General features: G+C 31.1%; 1 protein-coding gene across 3 annotated transcripts in view; it reads right to left on the minus strand.

The window, feature by feature from the left end:
- Positions 1–21,247, minus strand: part of LOC129237120 (voltage-dependent calcium channel type A subunit alpha-1) — a 241,212-nt gene that overhangs the window by 96,799 nt on the left and 123,166 nt on the right. For all 3 annotated transcript variants that reach the window (XM_054871587.1, XM_054871590.1, XM_054871589.1), the window contains one exon: positions 12,219–12,302. In XM_054871587.1, the coding sequence (XP_054727562.1) occupies positions 12,219–12,302 (84 nt within the window). The remainder of the gene's footprint in view (positions 1–12,218; positions 12,303–21,247) is intronic.

The following is a 21,247-nucleotide window of genomic DNA, read 5'->3' on the forward strand; positions in this document are numbered from 1 at the left end:
CAGAAAAATAAACCGAAATTGAAAATAAAATGTGTAGCGCTGTGAAAAAATTATAACTTATTGAAGAGCAAAATAAGGGGTAGCCTAAAAAGTTCGGTAAATTTACGGTATACGATTAAAAAAGTCAAATATTATTTTTGTTATAAAATCCGGTCAACGAAAGCGTGTTTGTGGATAGGAAATTAATAGAAATAAAACAATAAAAAATATACCATCATATTAATGAATGATAAGTTATTTCCCATTGGTTTCCCAAGATTTTCGATGGAGCTAATTCAACGAATTTCCTTCTGCATGCTTCCGAAATGGAGCGAATTGAAGTTCTTATTAGACGCTATTTTAAAATTATAAATAATTTATGAAAAGCTTAGTCAAAGTGAGTTAAAGCTACTGAATCGCCCAAAGCGAAAGAATTAATGCCCGAAAAGGTAATAATATTTAAGTGCTTAGTGAGAATGGAAGGTTGAGGCATAAAGTTTTGAAATAGAGGCAAGCTAATTTTATACTTCAATATAAACGCACGTTTATTTTTTGTTACGCTCGGGCAATGCCAAAACGCCATTTACGGTTCACATTTTTATCATAGTGGGCCTCACAGCTAACTAGCTCTTGGGAATTACTAAAAATTATAAGCGAAATTATACGCGGAAGTTGTAGCTTTGATATCGCTTATTCCATCCACAGATCATTTACAGAAATTTCGAGTCCCTCTGTGCCCATTGTGGTAAATTCTGCCTTAAAACCTTGGTCTACTCATCCGTACGAGATTGAATTTGACAACAGAAGTTAAGCCTTATAATAATTCAAAACGCTGAAGCGTCGTAATGGAAGGGTCGGATTTACAACACTACGTGTGATGAGCTGTAATATTTTTTTTTTTGTATTTTTTAGCATAAACTTACATATGTATAACGTTTTCACTTACGATGTTTATTTGCTCGTTTTTCATCTCGAGATGGAATTAACTCGTCAAAATTTTCATGCGATGATTTATTATGATTTTAGAAGTGCGTTGATCGATTTGCCATCCTAAAACGGTGGTTGAGCCAGAAGCAATCGGTGCAGCGCGTTAATTGATAACGCAAGACCGTCATGACACATATCACGAGATAGAGGTATGCTTGGGTATTAGTGGTAACAGCATTTATTCAAGATTGCATGAACATTTGGTCGTAACCAAGATTTGTTCTCGTTGGATACAGCACAATTTGACAATTGCCCACAAAGGATTGTCGAGAGGTGTAAAGAACTGTTGCCTATTATATCGTAACAGGTGACGAATTCGGGATATATGCATATGAGCCGGAAACAAAGTAGCATTTGGCAGTATGGATTTTCCAAGATGAGCCTATTGAAAAAAAAAAACTTTTTCACCGAAGAAGCACTTCAAACCAAATGGGCGCCTGTTTTTCGGAAAATCTGATATATAGTCATGGCGCAACTGTATCATTAGAGTGACTTAAAATAGTTAGTTCTAAGTGGTATGAGTACACAACCATTTGATTGTCACAAGTTTTCGTAGAATTAAGGAAACGTTTAAACTGCTCGTTTTGAAGGTATCGACTTTTGAGTGGAAAAGTGCTTTCAAAAATGGTTCAAGCAAATTTAAAAAAAAAGAGGTTTTAAACTGCTACGCATAGTGACTCATATTTTTATTGCCAAATATGCATGGCATTGAAGCAAGCAATTCAATTGAGATGAGCACTGATCAATACGCCCCTACTATGGGTTCATTCATGCTTACTTTGGGATTACATATGTATTGTACATCTCTGATCGCGCGACAGCAGCTGAGAGAGCGAATAGTTACGCCTTTGAACTATAATTTTACAATACTAGAACATAATTTTAATTACAGCCTTAATTGAGAAGCGCAGTTTGCATGACGTAAAAAGCATTTTTGCTTTGCCGCTGGACCTGTATTTCTTAGGAGTTTAAGAAACATCTATATTTAAATATATTCAGCTATAGAAAAAACTCAGCAGCTGAATACAAATTTTGAGGTAAATAGTATTGCTAGATAGAAGAGAACGAGTATCGTTTTATTAACAGCGAAAATTAAGTCCGATATATCAAAGTTGCTGAAATAAAAGTTAAAATCTTGGAACGAGGTTCGAATTTATATTTTTTTTAATTTTGTAAGAAAGGGCCTTAAGTGATTTGATACTCAAGAAGGAACATTAAGATTATCCTCCGCTAGAAGAAATAGGCTGTTTGACTTTAATTATTATCCCTAGCATTTTTCTACGATTAGTAGAACTGGTAGGATTGTTGAGCCTTGGACGACGAAACACTCTAACATGGAAGATCGTGAAGTGAGATTTATGGAGTATTTTACAGTAAAAATTGGAAAATTGTCTTTGAATGGATACGAGCCTAGCCTGTCTATACAGTCGCGGTAAACCGGGCAGAAGAGCCGCACTTATGGCATATGATTGAATAAAAATAAAAATATATATAAATAAATAAATAAAATAATTTTACTCAAATTTGTGCCCGAACTTTTTAGACTGCCCTAGTAAGAAGTGAGTAGATGAGTTAGGGATAGTTTATGTTTGGCTTTTCAAAACGATAGTTTGGTGAAGTGTGGGGTTTTGATAGTTTGGAGAGGTTTTTTCGGCATTTCCTAATTACTTTCTAGATTACAAATTTGCTTATTGGTATGAGCATTTCAGGCGAGAACGAAATTTGTGCTATTGGTGAGCACGCAAGTGAATGTTTAAGTGAGCGTAATACAGGAGCAACAAATTACAAAAATTTGCTTCGAACTAAGAAGAAGAATACATATATAATATAATGCGCAAACATATAAAAGTGTGTACGCAGAGCAAAATTAAAAAAACAAAAAAAAACCAATATACACGTGAGCGAGCGAAAAACGAGACGGCGTTCAAAGCAGCAAATTGCTTGTAAGTAAGACAGTTGTGTTCAGTATTAATTTTTTAATTTTTTTTGTTATCTAGCTGATCTTCAAGCAAAAAATCCATAAAGCTAATAAGGGAAAATGCTAAGCGGCCAAATTAAATGAAAATTGTTATAGCTTTTCTTAACATTTTTTAATAGCAACATTTTATTTTTATATTTTTTTATTTTCCGTTTTGTAATTTTTCTGCGTTATTTTATATGAAAAATCATACTAAAGCAACTAATTAGCAAAATTTTACAGACAAATTGAATAAATTGAGCGAATTAAAGAAAATTAGAATGAGATAGAGAGCGACAGATTAAGGAATAATTACAAAAACTAACGGCAATTTGATATCGCCTTCTTTGAAATTGAGTATAAAAATAGGGAACGAAAACTTTCAATTGATATTTGTTTGCAAGACACTTTTTTTTGTTAATTTTATTTAAATTTAAAGGCTGAATAATTGAAAATTGATCTTAAGACAAAATTTTTGCCGACTACTTACAGTTGCGTCAGTTGCCTGTGATATTTGATAATCAAATGCGTTGTTGCGGTGGTGATAGTGGCAGTGGCATTGGATATGGTGGTCGTGGTGAAAATGGTGGCAAATGTGGTGACAGTGGTGGTGGTGGTTGTGGTGGTTGTGGTTGTGGCAGAGGAGTGATTTACAATATATGATTGTTGCATTGTCGGTGGATGTGATGGTTGTTGCGACGACATTTAGGTGTTGTTGTGTGGTAATTTTTTTATAGTTTAAAATTTTTCATTTGTGGCAAAATAGGGGCATACGTTTAGAAAATTTAAAGCGTTTCAAATTCCATTCGCATGTCAGTGTGCGTAATGTCATATATTTTGCGCGGTATGTATTTGTTGTTTTGTATGTGTGCAAATGCCAAGTTGCATATTCAGAGCAAGGCAGCTCAGTTCCACAGCAATTTTCATATGTTTTTGTTGATGTTTGTTTGTATTTGGATTTGGACATGTTGTACAGTGCAGTAGTGTTAGTATCCAGGGAATGTTGGTGTGTTGACGTGTTGTTTCAAATATTTGCCCATTAAATTCAAAAACGATATTGTAGCGAATTTTTTTTTGCAAATTTGCATATTTCAAATTTCGTTTGCGTTTTTGTAGACATTGTGTGGAATATTTGTTTTTGTTATTGCATAGTGATAATGTATTGTTGATTTGCATTTTTTTTTTGGTTTTAGTGACGTTGGCGTGGTGATGGTGGTGGTGGTGGTGGAAATGCGTATTTTACGGAATCAATAAAAAAATTACAAAAAGGCTTTTAAATGAATATAATTCAAATGATCATTTCTCTAAAGCATAAAAATAAACTTACTATCTTAAACTAAATAAAAATATAAAATTTTAAGCTCTTTATATTTTAAGTTTTCCAATTCATTTTATAATATAATTTTTCAAGCTTTAAATATTTGCCGACTTATGGTTTTTCCCTCCGTTTTTTTCAATGAATTTTTTTTTGTACAATTAAATCACGCAATAACTTGAAACGGCAAAAATAAGTAATCATATGTAAACTTTCAGTATTGAGGAAATGTATCGTTTTTTTGTAGTTGTTGTTATTGTTTTTGTGACTACTTACAGAAAAAGTTTAGACTTACAACTTGTTGTAGACAAACGCAAATATAGCATAAGTTGTAGGTAAGTAAGTAGTTAAGTTAGTAAGTAGAGTAAGTAAGTTATTAAGTAAGTATGTAAGTAAGTTTGAAAATCTTAATAGTTACTTATAAGAGCATTCCGTAAATTATGTGAAACAAATTAAAATTAACACTTAAACATTCTAATATAGATTAGGTGAGTATATTATTTATTGTTTACATGAATGTACTGAAAATGTTTATGACATGATTTTCATACTCTGTTATGAAATGTAACTTAATGTAACTGTTAAAATAAAAACTAACAAAATAAGAATTTAAAAAAGCATAACTAATATTGCGCACAAAAAATTCAGCAAAATTAAAATTAACAAAAATTAATTCCACAAGTGAAGTTTAAATAATCGCTTTATTAAACCTCGTTAATAAGCGCCAAATAAGTAGCTGAAACTCTGATAATTCAATCACTGCCTACAGCAGAACAGAGGACGATCGAGAGAATACAAAAGGTTGCGCATTTGGCGGTACCGCTACTTGGCTCTCATTAAGTTTGCCAGAATCAGCCGAAATTGTAGAGTTTAGCTTACGTTCTTTGTTTTAAGCGAATATTTATACAAGTAATAAAAGGGAAAATCGCCATAGGTATTAAATTCTGCTGATTAGTGAAGTTAGTTATTAACAAAGCCAATACACAGACATTTACATCTACCATCCCATTTTTAGGCTTACAGATTCTTCCTAAGATTTACGGTCATAAAAAACAGGTGATTAGCAATCATAGCTTTAGGAAAATGTGTCAGCTTTTCTTCAAGCTGTTCGAACGGCATAGTCAAAGCATCTATCCTAGTGAGCTGCTTATATGCTTCATATACAATGTATAAGTAGAAAAATAGCACAAGATTTAGGCAATTATCTCGCAGAAGATGTGTTAGCAGTCAATAGAGTCCGAAAAGATACCCTTCTGTACAGTATGTGCGGAACTTTTTAATAGAGACTATTTTGCTGTGTATTGCTGTCTGGTCATGAACTGATGAAAAGAAGTAATACTAGTTTCAGAAGGTCTAGAATCGAACCAGTTTCTAAATTACCAATTAGAGGTGTATGCAAATAAGATATTTTCCTATTAAATACGAATGTTTCAAACATTAAAGATACTAGCCTGCAGGATGGGTCGAATTTAAATGTTGATGAAGTCATGCAACTGCTTGTTTGTCCATTTTATAATAGTTCATTAACTTGTATAAGACTCATCAAGGGATTGAGGATTGATATTTCTTAAGAAATCAGCATCACAAAAATACCAGTTGCCAATATTCAAAGAATACAGATTATGAACTATGCACTTCAGCTGCCAATAAAATTACTATTACGGTGGCTCAAAACCAGTAGGCTAGACTACATCGGTATGCATTAAATAAAAGTTGGCACCTTCTCCATTTTTGTTTCTTTGATGTCTTGCTTTGCATTATACTTAGCCTTAGTTACTTTCGTACTTTTTGCACTTTTGCAATATTGCCGGTGTGGTTAATATCCGACTTCGGAAGCTTATACCAAACGTAACATTTGTAAAGGGTGTTTTTTTAGAGGTTAGGTTTTCAAGTTGGCACTACTTTTTTCGTAGATGGTCTTTTTGACAGCTGTCACTTGATTTATGCTCAGTTTAGTTTGCCATTTCATAATGAATAGACTTACACCTGAACAACGTTTGCAAATCGTGCAAATTTATTACTAATTAAATAATGGTTCGCGCGGTTCGAAAATAATGGTTTTTGTTCAGCGATGAAGCTCACTTTTGGTTGAATGGGTATGTCAATAAGCAAAATTGTCGCATTTGGAGTGAACATAATCCACAAGCCATTACTGAGACGCCGTTACATCCTCAAAAAGTCACTGTTTGGTGTGCTCTATGGGCAGAGGGAACCATTGGTCCATATTTTTTTAAAAATGAAGCCGGCCATAATGTCAATGGTCAATGGAGAGCGCTATAGAGCCATGATTAATGACTTTTTCGTGCCTGAATTGGACGATGTTGATGTGGACGACCTTTGGTTCCAACAAGACGGCGCTACATGCCATACAGCCAACGCAACAATCGATTTATTGAAGGAAACTTTTGGTGAGCGCATTATCTCGCGCCGTGGACCTGTGGCGTGGCCTCCAAGATCGTGCGATATAACACCGCTGGACTATTTCTTGTGGGGCTATGTGAAGTCGCTTGTCTACGCAGATAAGCCCGAGACGATTGACGTCTTGGAAGAGAATATTCGGCGCGTTATTGCTGACATACGGCCCCAATTGCTGCAAAAAGTGGTCGAAAATAGGGCCTCTCGGCTGGAATTTATTCGAGCCAGCCGCGGCGGCCACTTGCCCGAAATCATTTTTAAAACATAATGGCAAACCCTTATCTTTATAATAAAGCTAAATTCTTGGCCATAACATTAAATTATATACGTTTTATTTCATCTTGAAAACCTAACCTCTAAAAAAAACACCCTTTATGTATGTACTAATTTTCGTTAAGGTGTCTAACCTTTTATTTGAATGGTAAGAATTTTAAACAGTGAATATAATTGTTTTTTGATTCGAAGTAACAATTTCGTTACCAATTTGGGTAAAGTTACTAAAGGGCTTATAAAATTTATTTTGCCTACATTTTCATGGAGTAGGCTTCAAAATATACTTAAATATTTATTCTATACGAAGAAAAGAAAAAAATGTGAATTTCTACCCTTCTTCGACTTTTCGTGTTTTTTGGAACAAAATTTTTTAATTTTTTTAGAACAAAAATAAAACATTTGCCGAACTTCTGCCTATTGCACTGGAACTATTGGTATGAGAAAAACGTCTTTAAGGCATGAACGCAAAGTCATTACATATATATGTATATATTATATAATTGGCGCGTACACCCTTTTTGGGTGTTTGGCCGAGCTCCTCCTCCTATTTGTGGTGTGCATCTTGATGTTGTTCCACAAATGGAGGGACCTACAGTTTCAAGCCGACTCCGAACGGCAGATATTTTTATGAGGAGCTTTTTCATGGCAGAAATACACTCGGAGGTTTGCCATTGCCTGCCGAGGGGCGACCGCTATTAGAAAAATGTTTTTCTTAATTTTGGTGTTTCACCGAGACTCGAACTAGCATTCTCTCTATGAATTCCGAATGGTAGTCACGCACCAACCCATTCGGCTACGGCGGCCATACTTCAGACAAAAATATTTGCAGTTAGAAATGAAAACTAAATAAGCGGTGAAAGCAGCGCGAGGTGAGAAAAGAATTACAGGCGAGGTAATGGGTACTCTACCAGCCTTATATCTTAGAGCACATCAAAGAGAAAGCGATAATTTCTGGGTCTAATATGTATAATATGCTAGAGTTGTTATAAGATAAGCTTAGCCAGAATAGTGATTGATCGCTTCAATGAGTTACATTTTTTGGTGTACTGATTGCGGCACTGGTCAGAGTAAAAGGGGGTAGAAAATTATTGGCCTACCTTAAAAGTCAGATTGTGGTAAATTTAAAAAGAAATAGTAGTAGTCAGAATGGCTAAGGCTAAATGGAAGTGTAAAAAAGAGACGAAAAATATATAATAAATGAAGCGAAAAAAATAAACAAAAAAGAAAAAGCATAAATACAACAAATTTATTGCAATGAGATAGACAACACTTAGTACTGCAGTACTTTTTGGACACCTACCCAATATCATCGTTTTTATTGCTAGACAAAGTTGAACTTTGACTATTTTCTTATCGTTCGTAGTTTGTTGGACAGATACTGTAGTATTTGAGCCGTTAGAGCATGTACGACTACGGAACCTAACGATAGGGTTGGCAAATAATGGACAGAAAGATATAGGAGAGTATAACCTTACGTCATAAAGACATAGGGATGGGCATTCAATAGCTTGCTGCATTATAACTGCGTTAGACAGTTCAGATTTAGACCCTAATACAATTGCTTTTGTAATATAATATATAGCCGAAGAAATCCTACATCCCAATTTTGGAAATTGCCGCTATATTTCAATTATTCATTGAATTCGTTCCAACTGGCCTTAAAATAGCGATATAGCATTTACTAGGAAATGAAATTCCCGAAAAGACTAAGAATAAAAATTACTCGATACGCTGCAGCAATTTTACCACGATTAGCCGATATAACGCTTTTCGACTATTTTTGGTAGAGACATCATAAAAATATAGTTTAGGTGAACAAACGAGAGAAAACTGAAGATTTGGTGCTAAATAGGGCAAATGCGCCTGGATTTCATCAGACTCTTGAAGAAATCCTATCTGTAAGACTGCATTCGGAGAACATTTGGAGAATATTATTTAGCATTTAAAAATTGTGGACCTTTACTGCAGGTGCATGGCAGTGAAAACATAATGAATTCATATTCGAGATATGCGTTTGGTTTGAGTTAGAAACAAAATGGCGGTTCAGCCAGAAAAAAGTAGTTGCCTTTGTAGTCGCGATTTAAAGGATAAAAACTGCATTAAATTACAATAGCACTTATACTTATTGGCAATTTTTGATATAATAATTTATTTGTTTCTTATTTATATATTATAATTTATTTAAATTTAATAATTTGCGATATATTAGGATTCTATAATTTTTATAAAAGTATATTATTTTTCTAATATACAAAAACCCATAACTTCATGTTTAAAGTTTTATGCAAATTAAAAAAAATCTTTAAGTTCGTCAGAATTGCACACTTTCATAAACCATCAAATTGAGAGTAGTATTTGTAGACAAATTTGAAACGTTTATAGTTCATTGAATCATAGTATAATACCATTTTTTTTTCTCATATAACCAATTTTCTCCAAATAGTGAATACTCAACTTTTTTCTACAGAAGAAAATATCTAAGGCCATCAGCAAAAAAATTGTTAAAAATGAGAGCGGTTTTTGAGCTACTTGAAACTTGCATTTCTTAATACAGAATTCTTAAAAATTTTCTTAAAATTCTGCTTAAAAAGTATGAAATTTTGATAAAGATTGTTTTCAATTTTTGTGAAGCTTAAATCTTCGATTTGCATGATTTTTGTAATTAGAAGAATGAACTATACTTATGTAAAAGTAAAAAAGCTAAATGAGAAACAAATAAATTGTCAGTAAGTCTTAGCTCTATAGTTATTGAACGCAGTGTATATAAAAAGAGTCTGCCGTGAAACTGCCCTTTATTCGGCTTCATATTGACACTTGATGAAGAGGAATTTGATATTTTTTGTCTAAAATCTGTATTAACAGACTATTCAAAGTAGCGTTTTTTTTTTACTTTCAATGGAGGTTTTAACTTGAGTGAATGTGAATGACGCCTTGGAGACTTACATACGCATGTAAAAGCAGTTATTGAAGATACTTAGCTATATTTATAAATTTGGGGATTCCGAAAAATGTCAGTTTATGATTTCCGCAGGTAGAATTATTTCAGCATTTGAGAAAAGCACGAGGAGAGTTCGCCTAAAGTGGGCAAAGCGTAAAATTTCCAACTATGTACCTACTAATACTTATTATCAACTACTTTCTAAATGCAGCAAATATCATATTAGTTCAAGCTGTGGGTTTATTTCTATCAACAACAGCACTTCAGGTTAGCTACTAAGCCTGCTAACTGCACCACTGAAGCGCATTATTTCTAAACTAAAGATACACAAGCACACATATTTTGAAAAATGCCAACCAATACAATTAGCGTTGGTTAAGGGCGCAAACGCAACAATCAGATGTTTAAACACAATAAAGTATTTGAAAAATAAACGATTTCCAATAAATGTCAAACAACAAAAACACACATAAAATTTTACAATACAAAAAAACAACTTTATGATTATTGTATCGGTGTAAGAAGTGTTTTGTACTTACATCGTGCTGGTGTTGTAATTGTAGTAGTTGTAGTTGTAGTAGATGAGTTTTGGTAGAGGAGAATTGTTCAGATTGTTTTTTTTTTTTTTTTTTGGTTTACATATTTGCAATTGATTTTTAAATGTTGTTGTGATTGCGAATGTTGGTAATTTTCAACGAATAAGTAGTTTGTTTGATTTTTATGTTTCGGTTGATGATAGAGATTTTTGAAACGACAGCAAGAAAATTTAGATTTGACAATACAGGAAGTTTTAAAAATAGATACATTTTTTTTAGTGATGAATATTTTTTTCGTTCATATGGAATAATACATATTTGTTTACACAGAGAAAAGGACAATTTTCGCAGCAAAAAAATTAAAAAAGTGGTATTTATAGTTAGAAAAATTATTTATTTAAGATTTTTTGCGAAATGTTTGTAGAGAAATTGTATTGAAATGTTGCGCATGTATGTGCAAAATTGTTGTTGCATATTCGTGGAAGTATAGAAGTAGTTGTATATTGTTTGTTTTTGGTTTTTTGTTTTGTTGGAGTGGGTTTTTGAATGTTATTTTTTATGTGGGGAGTATTTTCATGTGATATTTTGTGGGAATCACAATTGTTTTGTTTTTGCATATTTTTTATTTGTTTTTTTGTTTGTTCATGAGACCCCATTTCGTATTTGGTTTTAGTTTTGTGTGTTGGTACACAAATAAAATATGAAAAAAAGGAAAATTAAAAGATATATGATTATTATTTTTTTCGCGATGATTCATTGTAGTATATGATAAATATATATATAGATATAGGCATATTTATAATAATTTACTCAAATACTTATTTAATTATATTATGACATATGACTTAGATAAATATGTTGTTGATGGGTATTTAATATGAAATATGTCTGTATGAATGCACGTAGGGCAAAGTATATACACGTAGCCCTTGATTGAGATCTATGATATTCCATACATATACGTATTTCTTTGCCATTTAATGTACTTTCACTTAAGTACTAAAGGAAATATTTAACTTTGTGCTAAAAATATTTTCTTTTCTGCGTTTGTTGTTTTTTTTTCTTTCTTTTTTGCCTGGTACAGGTATCACATTAAAAATTCTACCACCTGCGTGCTGCGTTCTGCTTAAGCACATAGGTAATTTGAAGACGAAACTGGAATTGAACTTAAATACTATAAATCAACAAGCAAATTTTCTTATAAATGATTATATTTGACTATTTTCAAAAACTTAACAAGCAGCGCAGAATACAGAAATCAGAACTCCATTAAAACTTTGTACTTAAATATTATCTAATTAAAATCAAAGTACGTATGTTTATTGGCCGAGATATATCAGTTAAATATTCATTTAAGTATTAATTATAATAGAATTTGCGGATATGTGTGTTACAATGAAAAGTAAGTAAATAATTTTTAATTATTGTAAATATATATGCGTGAAAATAATTGTATAAATTATATTATTTAGCTGGCTTTTAAAGTCAAACACAATGAATACACCCTAACAACAAAACGCAATCATTCCCTTGTTACACTTATTTAAATATCTTTCACATACATGTATATATATTTTTAAATAAATAATTATGCAATATATATACGTTAATCTATTTTCTTTCATCAATATGCATAACTTGCTTTAAGATAATATTCAAAGCTAACATAGCAGCCTTTTCGGAAAGAGTAACTCATTTTTTTTGTTTTTCTGTTTTTGGTTGAGCAACAGCTTTAAATAAACCAACTTAAAAGAACAAACGGTGCTAAGCGTATATATAGGTATATATTGTATATCATTGTATATGTGCAATAATTACCCCGAATTCCATCCATAGCGCATCTACGATACTGCCCACAACAGTAATCAGATCAAAAATGTTCCATGGATCCTTGAAAAAATTCTGTGAAAAGTGAGGAGGAGATAATTTGGAGAATGAGATTAATTTTTAAGCTAAATAACAGAAGTCCAATCATATACACATGTATATGTATGGTATGTGTGTGCATATATGCTTAATATTCACGTAACCGCACGACAATCCTGTGTGTCTGAAATTTACAATGCATGTCGCAAGAGTCGCTGCTTCGCTTACAATTCATTAAAATTGATTGTTTATTTAATTAAAAAAAATTTAATTAGAATATTTTTTTTAGATTTGGTTTGATGTAATTTAAGTTTTACTTTTATTTTAAATTTTGATTTTAGGTTATTTAAATATAAACCTAAATATTGGTTGGTTGGTTTAAGGGTGACCCCGCATCGGAGTGCCACATAGACCGCAAGTTGGGTCCGTTGTGTTGCCCTAGAGCTCATTATGTTATATGATTTCCCCACCTAACCGAGATTTTTATTGTAGATTTTGGTCAAAGATATTAATTCGTTTCGAGAATTTGATGAGAGATTCGATTTTCGAAGTTCGAGAGTACTGAAAGATTGTCAATTGTTGGAGAGCCTAGAAGAGCGAGTCGACTTCTGGCTAGACCGGGACAACTGCACAGCAAATGTCTGCTCGGTACTTTCTCATCTTCGTCCTCGCAGTATCTGCACAGGTCGTTTTGAGGAACCCCGAGCCGACGTGCGTGAGTGCCCAAAAGGCAGTGGCCGGTGATAGGAGATATTATATGCCTTAGTTCGTGTTTCGAAAGACTTACAAGGGTTTTTGTCTGTTTCAGATTATAGGATGGCCAGATTTGTCTGGTCGTAACGCAAGTAGTTTCCACTTGCCACCTTCGATCCGAACCTAAATATTAATTTAAATTTTATTTATAGGTACAAACAATTTTTTTCACTTCATTTATGATTTTACTTTATTTCGTTTTAATTAATTTTATTTCAATTTATTTAATTTTGGCTTACTTTAATTTGTGGTACTTTTTATATTTGTTTTAATCAATTTATTTTAATTTGATTTAAATTTTATTTAGTTTGATTTTCATTTTAATAAAACTTTTTATCGTATATTTATTTTATTTTTGATTCTTTTTTCACCTTATTTTATTTTAATTTTAATGTATTTGCTCACTATTTCATTTATTTCATTCAATTCCACTGTATCTTATTGTATTTCAATGCTATAACTTTGCCTCAGTTTTTTTTATTTTATTTTATTTTAATTTTAACAAAACTTTTTTTAGTAATTTTTTTGTGTTCAATTTAACTTTTTATTTTTGGTTTATTCATTTTATTTTATTTTTTAAATTGTATTTTAATTTATTTTACTTAAATTTTGTTTTTAATTTAATTTTCATACTTAATTTATTTTATTTATTTGTTTATTTATATTTCATTTATTTTGGTGTAATGTTATCTCATTTTATTTTAATATTTTTTTTTATATCATTTTTTCAATTTTCGTCCTATTTTAATTAAATTCTTTTACTTAATTCAATACCACTTTATCCTATTTCAATGCATTTAATTTTGCCTCAGTTTTTTGATGTTATTTAATTTTAACAAAACTTTTATTTTATTTTGTGTTTAATTTAAGTCTTTATTTTTTTGTTCATTTAATTTTATTTTTTTAATTTTATTTTACTTTATTTTGTTTAAATTTGTTTGTGGATTTAATTTTAATATTTGTGGTAAAATTTAATTTTATTTTCAATTTAGGTTGGTTGGTTGGTTTAAGGGTGACCCCGCATCGGAGTGCCACATAGACCGCAAGTTGGGTCCGTTGTGTTGCCCTAGAGCTCATTATTTTATATGATTTCCCCACCTAACCGATATTTTTATTGTAGATTTTGGTCAAAGATATTAATTCGTTTCGAGAATTTGATGAGAGATTCGATTTTCAGGTTCGAGAGTACTGAAAGATTGTCAATTGTTGGAGAGCCTAGAAGAGCGAGTCGACTTCTGGCTAGACCGGGACAACTGCACAGAAAATGTCTGCTCGATACTTCCTCATCTTCGTCCTCGCAGTATCTGCACAGGTCGTTTTGAGGAACCCCGAGCCGACGTGCGTGAGTGCCCAAAAGGCAATGACCGGTGATAAGAGATATTATATGCCTTAGTTCGTGTTTCGAAAGACTTATAAGGGTTTTTGTTTGTTTCAGATTGTAGGATGGCCAGATTTGTCTGGTCGTAACGCAAGTATGTAGTTTCCACTCGCCACCTCCGATCAGCAATGCTGTGAAATTCTCGATCAATGAGGAATTTACATGTTGAGAGCGGAATGTGGATTGTGGGTAAGTTACTAACATTCGATTGCGCAGCTCCAGCTCTTGCGAGCTCATCAGCTTTGCAGTTACCTTCGAGTCCACTGTGGCCCGGTATCCAGATAACTTGGACAGAATTCTGAACACTTATCTCGTTAAGACATAACACTTATGAACACTTATCTCGTTATTTTCAATTTAAGTTTACTTCCAGTTTTAATTTGATTTTGCATATACATTTTACTTGAACATAATTTTTATTGCCAATTTTATTTTATTTTTAATTTTATGAAATTTAATTTTTAAGTTATTTTGGTTTTATATTAGCTCAGTTTATTTTATTTTTAATGCAGTTTTTCTTTATATCATTTCTTTTTCATTTTGCCCTATTTTAATTAAATGCTTTTATTTAATTAAATTCTACTTTACCTTATCTCATTGTATTTAAATTCCTCCATTTTTTTTATTTAATTTAATTTTAGTTTTAATAAATATAAAATATTTTTTCTTTTCATTTTATTTAATTATTTTATTAAATTATTTCATATTTTAAATTAAATTCATTTATATTTTATTTTATTTTAATTTTATTTTTTTGTATTATTATAGTTTATTTTATTTTATTCAATTGTATCTTTGGCTAATGTTTGATCTAAGAAATTAGTTTTACTTTTACTTAAAATTTTACTTAACTTTTAGCTTTAAAATGATTTTGAATATACATTTTGCTTAAAAAAAAATTCTATCGTAAATTTAGGTATGAATTAAATTTTAATAAAATTTATTTTTTTTGTATTTTTATTTAAACTTTCCTCGATATTTTAGTATATTTTGATACTCAATTGTTTTTCATACTGAATTTATTTTAAATTGGTTTTTATTTGAATACATTTTTTGTTTATTATTATTTCATGTGATTTCGTTTTTTGTAATTTGTTTTTTTTTCATTTTATTTTATGTTTTTTAGTTTAATACAACTTTTCAATTTAATTTTATTTTACTGTTTATTTTTTCACTTTTATCATTTAGTGTTTTTTTTTTATTTCAGCTTTATTTAAACTTTTTAAAAATGTTTATTTTATTTCACTATATTTTATTTTATTCTAAACTTTTTAAATATTTTTTTTATTTAACTAATATATATTTTATTTTATTCTAAATAAATAAATTTCAATTTTAATTTTAATTAAATTTTGTTTTAATTTTGTTAAATTAGATTATATTATATTAAATTAGACTATTCAACTACTAAATTTAATTTTAATGTTGTATTAATATCTTTTAGTTTGCTTTATTTCCCATTTTTTTAAATTAAAATTTCAATTAAATTTTTTCCATAGTATTTTCTTTTTTGTTTTACGTTTTTATTTTATTTTGTTTAGTTTTCATTTTATTATAATTTTGTTTTAATTTTATTAAATTATTTTATCCAATTACTAAATTTAATTTAATTTTATTGCGTTTTGTTTCATTCTAATTTAATTTATTTAATTTTACAGGTATTTTAATTATTTAAATTAATTTTACCTATTTTAAATTGGTTTTTTATTCTGTTTTACTTATTCGTTTTTCTCTTTCCACAATCGTTTCTCATTCAAGAATCACATTTCTCTTACTCATTTAGTACCTACCGTAAATCCAAAGGCGATTACTTTTAATATTGTTTCCAAAGAGAAGAATGAGACCAATACCAGATTCATGTTTTTCAATGTAGCAGTATAAATTTCCGGTGCTTTATAATACTACAGAAAAAATTAGTGTATTTTTTTTTGTGTTTGAACGGGGAGAGGGAAAAGAAAAATTTGTATGTGCGTATAAGTGAATCACTGTTTGGTAACGGGTATAAATAGGTAAACAAAAATTAATATCCATTTTCCAATTGCTTGTGTATGTAAGGTCGTGTCTAGATAAAGCGAACTCATTATCACAAAGCCTATTCACAGTATCCAGGTTTTTTCACTATATCACGAGTAACATGTTTTGCTCAAAAACTTCTTTTATTTATTTGCCCAAATGCACATGTGTGTATTTAAATCAAAATTCCATTAGAATAAACACACGCCTTAGATAGTAAAATCGTTTCTTTTGGGTTTTTCTAAAATTTTTAATTTAACTACTCCATATATGTTTGCCAAAGATGAAACACAAGCACCTTTCAGATTTCTTCAATAATTTTAAATTTTTTCTTTAACGATAAAAATTTCCTCACATGCACGTAAAACAGGACAGTTTTAGCCTCGAAGGCCTCATGACTCAATAACAGAAGCTTTTTTAAGAATCAACAGCGAGAGTTCAACTTACAGAAATTCTCGCTTTCGTTTCTGATTATTTTGTGATTTTTTGATTTTAAAATTTTGTTCACAATTTACAAGTTTTCGATTATTCAATTTTTAGAATATTCCTTGTACAAATTTCAGTGTTTACTGTATCGAGGTGTTCACTATATCCAGACACGTCTATAGTTCATTCAGATAGTTTCCAATATAAATCTATTATAAATGAAAATAGGAAAGTCTAAAAATGTTTACTTTTATATTTTTTTAATATTTAATTTTATAATTTTTTTAACTGTTTTTATTATATTTTACTCATTGGAAAGTATCACGAACGATTCATGTACATGAACAAAGGTGTGTTGGTGGAAAATGCATTCGAAATTTTAACTCAGAACTGAAAACTTGGTAACTGAAAGCATTTATAACTATGGGACGCAGGCATCGCATATGTTTTTCATCTATAAAAGGAATTCACCAATTATTAATGATTATTAATGATTACTATTCAATTTAAACTTTTCTGTGGAATTATTATAAAACTTTAGTTTGAAAATTTAAAGAATAAATGCAAATCTTTTACTGGCTTTATTTCAAAATATATTTAAGTGTATGCAATTGTGAGTAAAATTATATTTTGCTGGCTTGTGATAGTAAATAAAGTTATAAACTATTGTTATTGTATTCTTTATATATTTGAATGAAAGAAGTTGTAAAGCAAGTTTGTATATTATTTATCGATATTTTGGTGTTTTTCCTTATAATAAGCTCTGTGCATGCAACAAGTTTTTCAATAATGGTGCTTTTTAATTTGGTTTTTAGATATTTTTTACAGAAAAGGTAGTGAAATTAACTCCAAATATCCTTACACAGGTCAACAACATTTACAATTCATTCAAATTTATTACGTAAGTTTGCGATTGATTCCTCAAATTCGTTTTGTAAATTTTGATGATGTGATGCCGTTATAGTATTACGATTTTCGAAGCTGTCAAGTCATTAGTCTAGGTCCACAAACCATTCAAAATTGTAGCACTTATTGAATATTATTACTGTTATTATAAGAAAGAATTGATCGAAAACTGGGTTCATCGAATGCGTTGGGAACGAACTTTTCTTGAGGAGTGGCCCGACATGTGCATCATAAGATAAAGCTCACTAAAGACATCTGGGTTAAAGCATTTGAGACTTTCCACTTCAGTCAACATGAAGTAGGTTTAAAGAAAAATGATGAAGCATTTTCCTTTTCTATACGAACTACACTTTTTTCACATTAAATTAATAGAATTGTTTCCGCATTGTTGACACAACGCCATTATTTAATGATATCTAACAAAAATAGTCTGATTTGACAGCTATGTGAAGATCGCCAGAAACTATCAAAACCAATAATTGGTATTCTCAATCTGATAATTGTGTTGTTTTTATATTTATTTAAAACAAAAAATTCATTTGATGTTTTTGTTTCAAACAAAAAAATATATATTATATATGTCCTATAAAAAAAAAAGGATTTAGATGTTTGGCTAGATTTTTGTTCTATTGGCTACTTATGTGTAGCTATATCGCAATATCTCCTTTCTTCTTTGGCATGGCAATATTTTTGCGGAGCCGGAGTAAGCCCAAAGTGTTCAGCAAAATTTCTATACTTATTCGCCCCTATTAGTTAACTCAGATGTTCCCCTGATTGACGCGCTTGACAATTCAGCTCAGACTTTGCCGACTTGTAGGTAGGCACAGTGTAGGCTTCCATTGTGTATTGCAATTGAACAATTTTCTCAAACTCCTGCTAATGTAGGTGTTATTAAACAAGCTGATCAATTTATCATATTGCAGCCTTTAAGTACATAGACGTCCCACTAACAGTTGTCAGCGAAGGGTAGACTCAAGAAATGTGCTCTTTCAACGACTATTGGGAAGGCTGTTTTAACTGAAGGTACGTGACTATCTGATGAGTGGGTTTAAGTGGGCAGATGAAGAAGTGGCTACGACAAAACTATACTTGATATGGCGAAGTCTATTCCAAAAAGATTGGAGTTTAACTTGGAACAAACCCAAAACTTATTTCAAAGCTGGTTCCACTTATAATAATTACTCAACCATAAATCATTGTTAGTGGCGTGTACGCTCGAATTTCGATCTCCATTGTGGATATGATATATTAAATGATAAGGAGGGATTTTTCATGGTAGAAATCATAAAAGCCATCCACTATTTGTAGGCGGCATAAAACTGTGAGTTTGTGTATTTGCTGTGTGTATCTTAAACTAGGTTAAAGGATTTAACAAAATACATACGTACACATCAATAAATCATTCGAAGATTCGCCATTTCCAGCAATGCAACATAATCTACGGTAGGTAGAGTTACAAACTACAGCAACGAAGGCTCTGGAATTTTATGACAAGCTTCATAACAAAACTAGAATTGCACAGACATCTTTCGAAAGACGTTTTTTGAAATCTATACTGAAATTTCGAGTTCTGTTTTTATTTATAAAAATCTAAATTTGATTAAAAGTTTTTGGGTAGAAATTGAGGAATTAAGTTTTCAGCTTACATGGCCGATATGTACGCAACCTTTAAATGTAGTACGAAATTTATTTCTTTCTGATCAAAATGGTTTGAGCTGTAGGTGCTCGGCCGTTTAGATGAGCTGAAGTATAATAAGATTTGGTTGATGGTACAAATTTTTGAATGACTTCAGTGTCGCGGCAGTCGGCTTACTTGCCGAAACGACTTCGATATGTAACTGGTAAGAGACTGGCACTTCTACACCGATTCTCAAATACGTTTCAAGGCGGCTGTCGTAGCCTAATACGTGGCTGCCTTCCGTAAGTGCACAGCTTGGAATATAGAATATCTGTAGGTTTCATAATGGAATTATATGAACTTTTCGATGTATAATTAACTACGTAAAGGGAATCAATGAAACAGGCTAAACTAGCAAAACGTTAGCATAGAACGCCAACCATATTAAATTGTAAGCTCGATAGAAATAACCTTTGCCTAAATAAAAAAACATTTACTTTTTCCCTTTATTTGCCACAAAAATATTCCACACAATACTTACACACGCCCATATACTTCAAGGCATTCCACCCAATCTATGCCCGTTTTGCAACTCCACCCTGAGTATAAATCACATTCTGTCTTCATGCTCTAACCTTGCATCGACTAAACATCATTACTTTCGCAACATTGACCCTCTTGAAATATTAAAAAATCCAACCGAAACAAACATATCTATATTATATAACTATCTCAAAGATACTGATCTACTTCGTCGGAAGCCTCCGATGCTAGCGCTGCACTACTTTCAGTTTGTATAGTAATTTTATTGTTATGTTAGCCTTTATAAAATAAAATAAAAAAAATAAAAAAAAAAATATTCTTTAGTTTATTTGTCTCAAGCTTATTACAGAGTGCAACAGCATTGTTGTGGGTGCAATAATTCCAACTCAGGAGGAAAATCCTTGACCCACAAAATGAATTTCGAAAAGCGTTTTGCATTCTTTGGTAATGTTTACTTCCTATGACTATATTAAATTTGCATTATTTTGCTAAGTGTTTTTATATTAAATGAAGACAAAAGTTAAAATACATGTCACAGAGAATATTTCTCTTGTTGTTATAGTGCATTTGGTACATAAAAATTTTACGAGGAATACTTTTGTAGAACATTTTAACCCAAAAGCTCTCTCATGGAAGGATCATTTTGGTCCCTTTTCAAAAAGTCAGAAGAAAAGGTTATTTTAAAGATCGCTACAGATTTAGCATAGGGATCCCCTCAGAGTCTGTACATCCATGCTGAACATTATATTAAGCAAGTAGAAAAATCATTTATGCCTGCAATTGGTATACAAAATGAATGGGAAAGGTACCTTCGTAATATTTTTGGTTACTTCTTCGAGTTTTTGCCATAGGTAATTCGAATCTTAAATATAATATCAAATAGTGTACTATTTTTTGCTCTATTTCTCTAAAAACTACACCTGGTTACTACTTTTTTAGAGTAGTGTTGAGCTGGTATACTATACTATACTGGTTTGTTATACAGTATTTGCTGGTAAATATTAAAGTGTGAATTAAGTCTTAGTAAAGTACCCATTATAACATAAGTAAATTGTTGGACCATAAAATATGTTCGCAAAGGCGTGCGTTAAAAAATTCAAAGCTTTCTGTATTCACATGCACCTCCTTAGATTTTTTTAGATTATAAGCAGAAGGAACATAGTTGGCATTGATGGAAATTGTAAAGCATTCCAAAATGTTAAGCAAAACTTACCTCTTCTACTGCCGTATTGTCTCCGTACATGTAACGTATACGCACTGCGCACCTAAACTTAAAACTAACGTAGCACAGGCCTTACAATATCGCGATTTTCATTACAAGCGTAAATTTTCGCAAAAATAATG

The sequence above is a fragment of the Anastrepha obliqua genome, chromosome 2, assembly GCF_027943255.1.
Source record: "Anastrepha obliqua isolate idAnaObli1 chromosome 2, idAnaObli1_1.0, whole genome shotgun sequence".
Classification (NCBI taxonomy): domain Eukaryota; kingdom Metazoa; phylum Arthropoda; class Insecta; order Diptera; family Tephritidae; genus Anastrepha; species Anastrepha obliqua.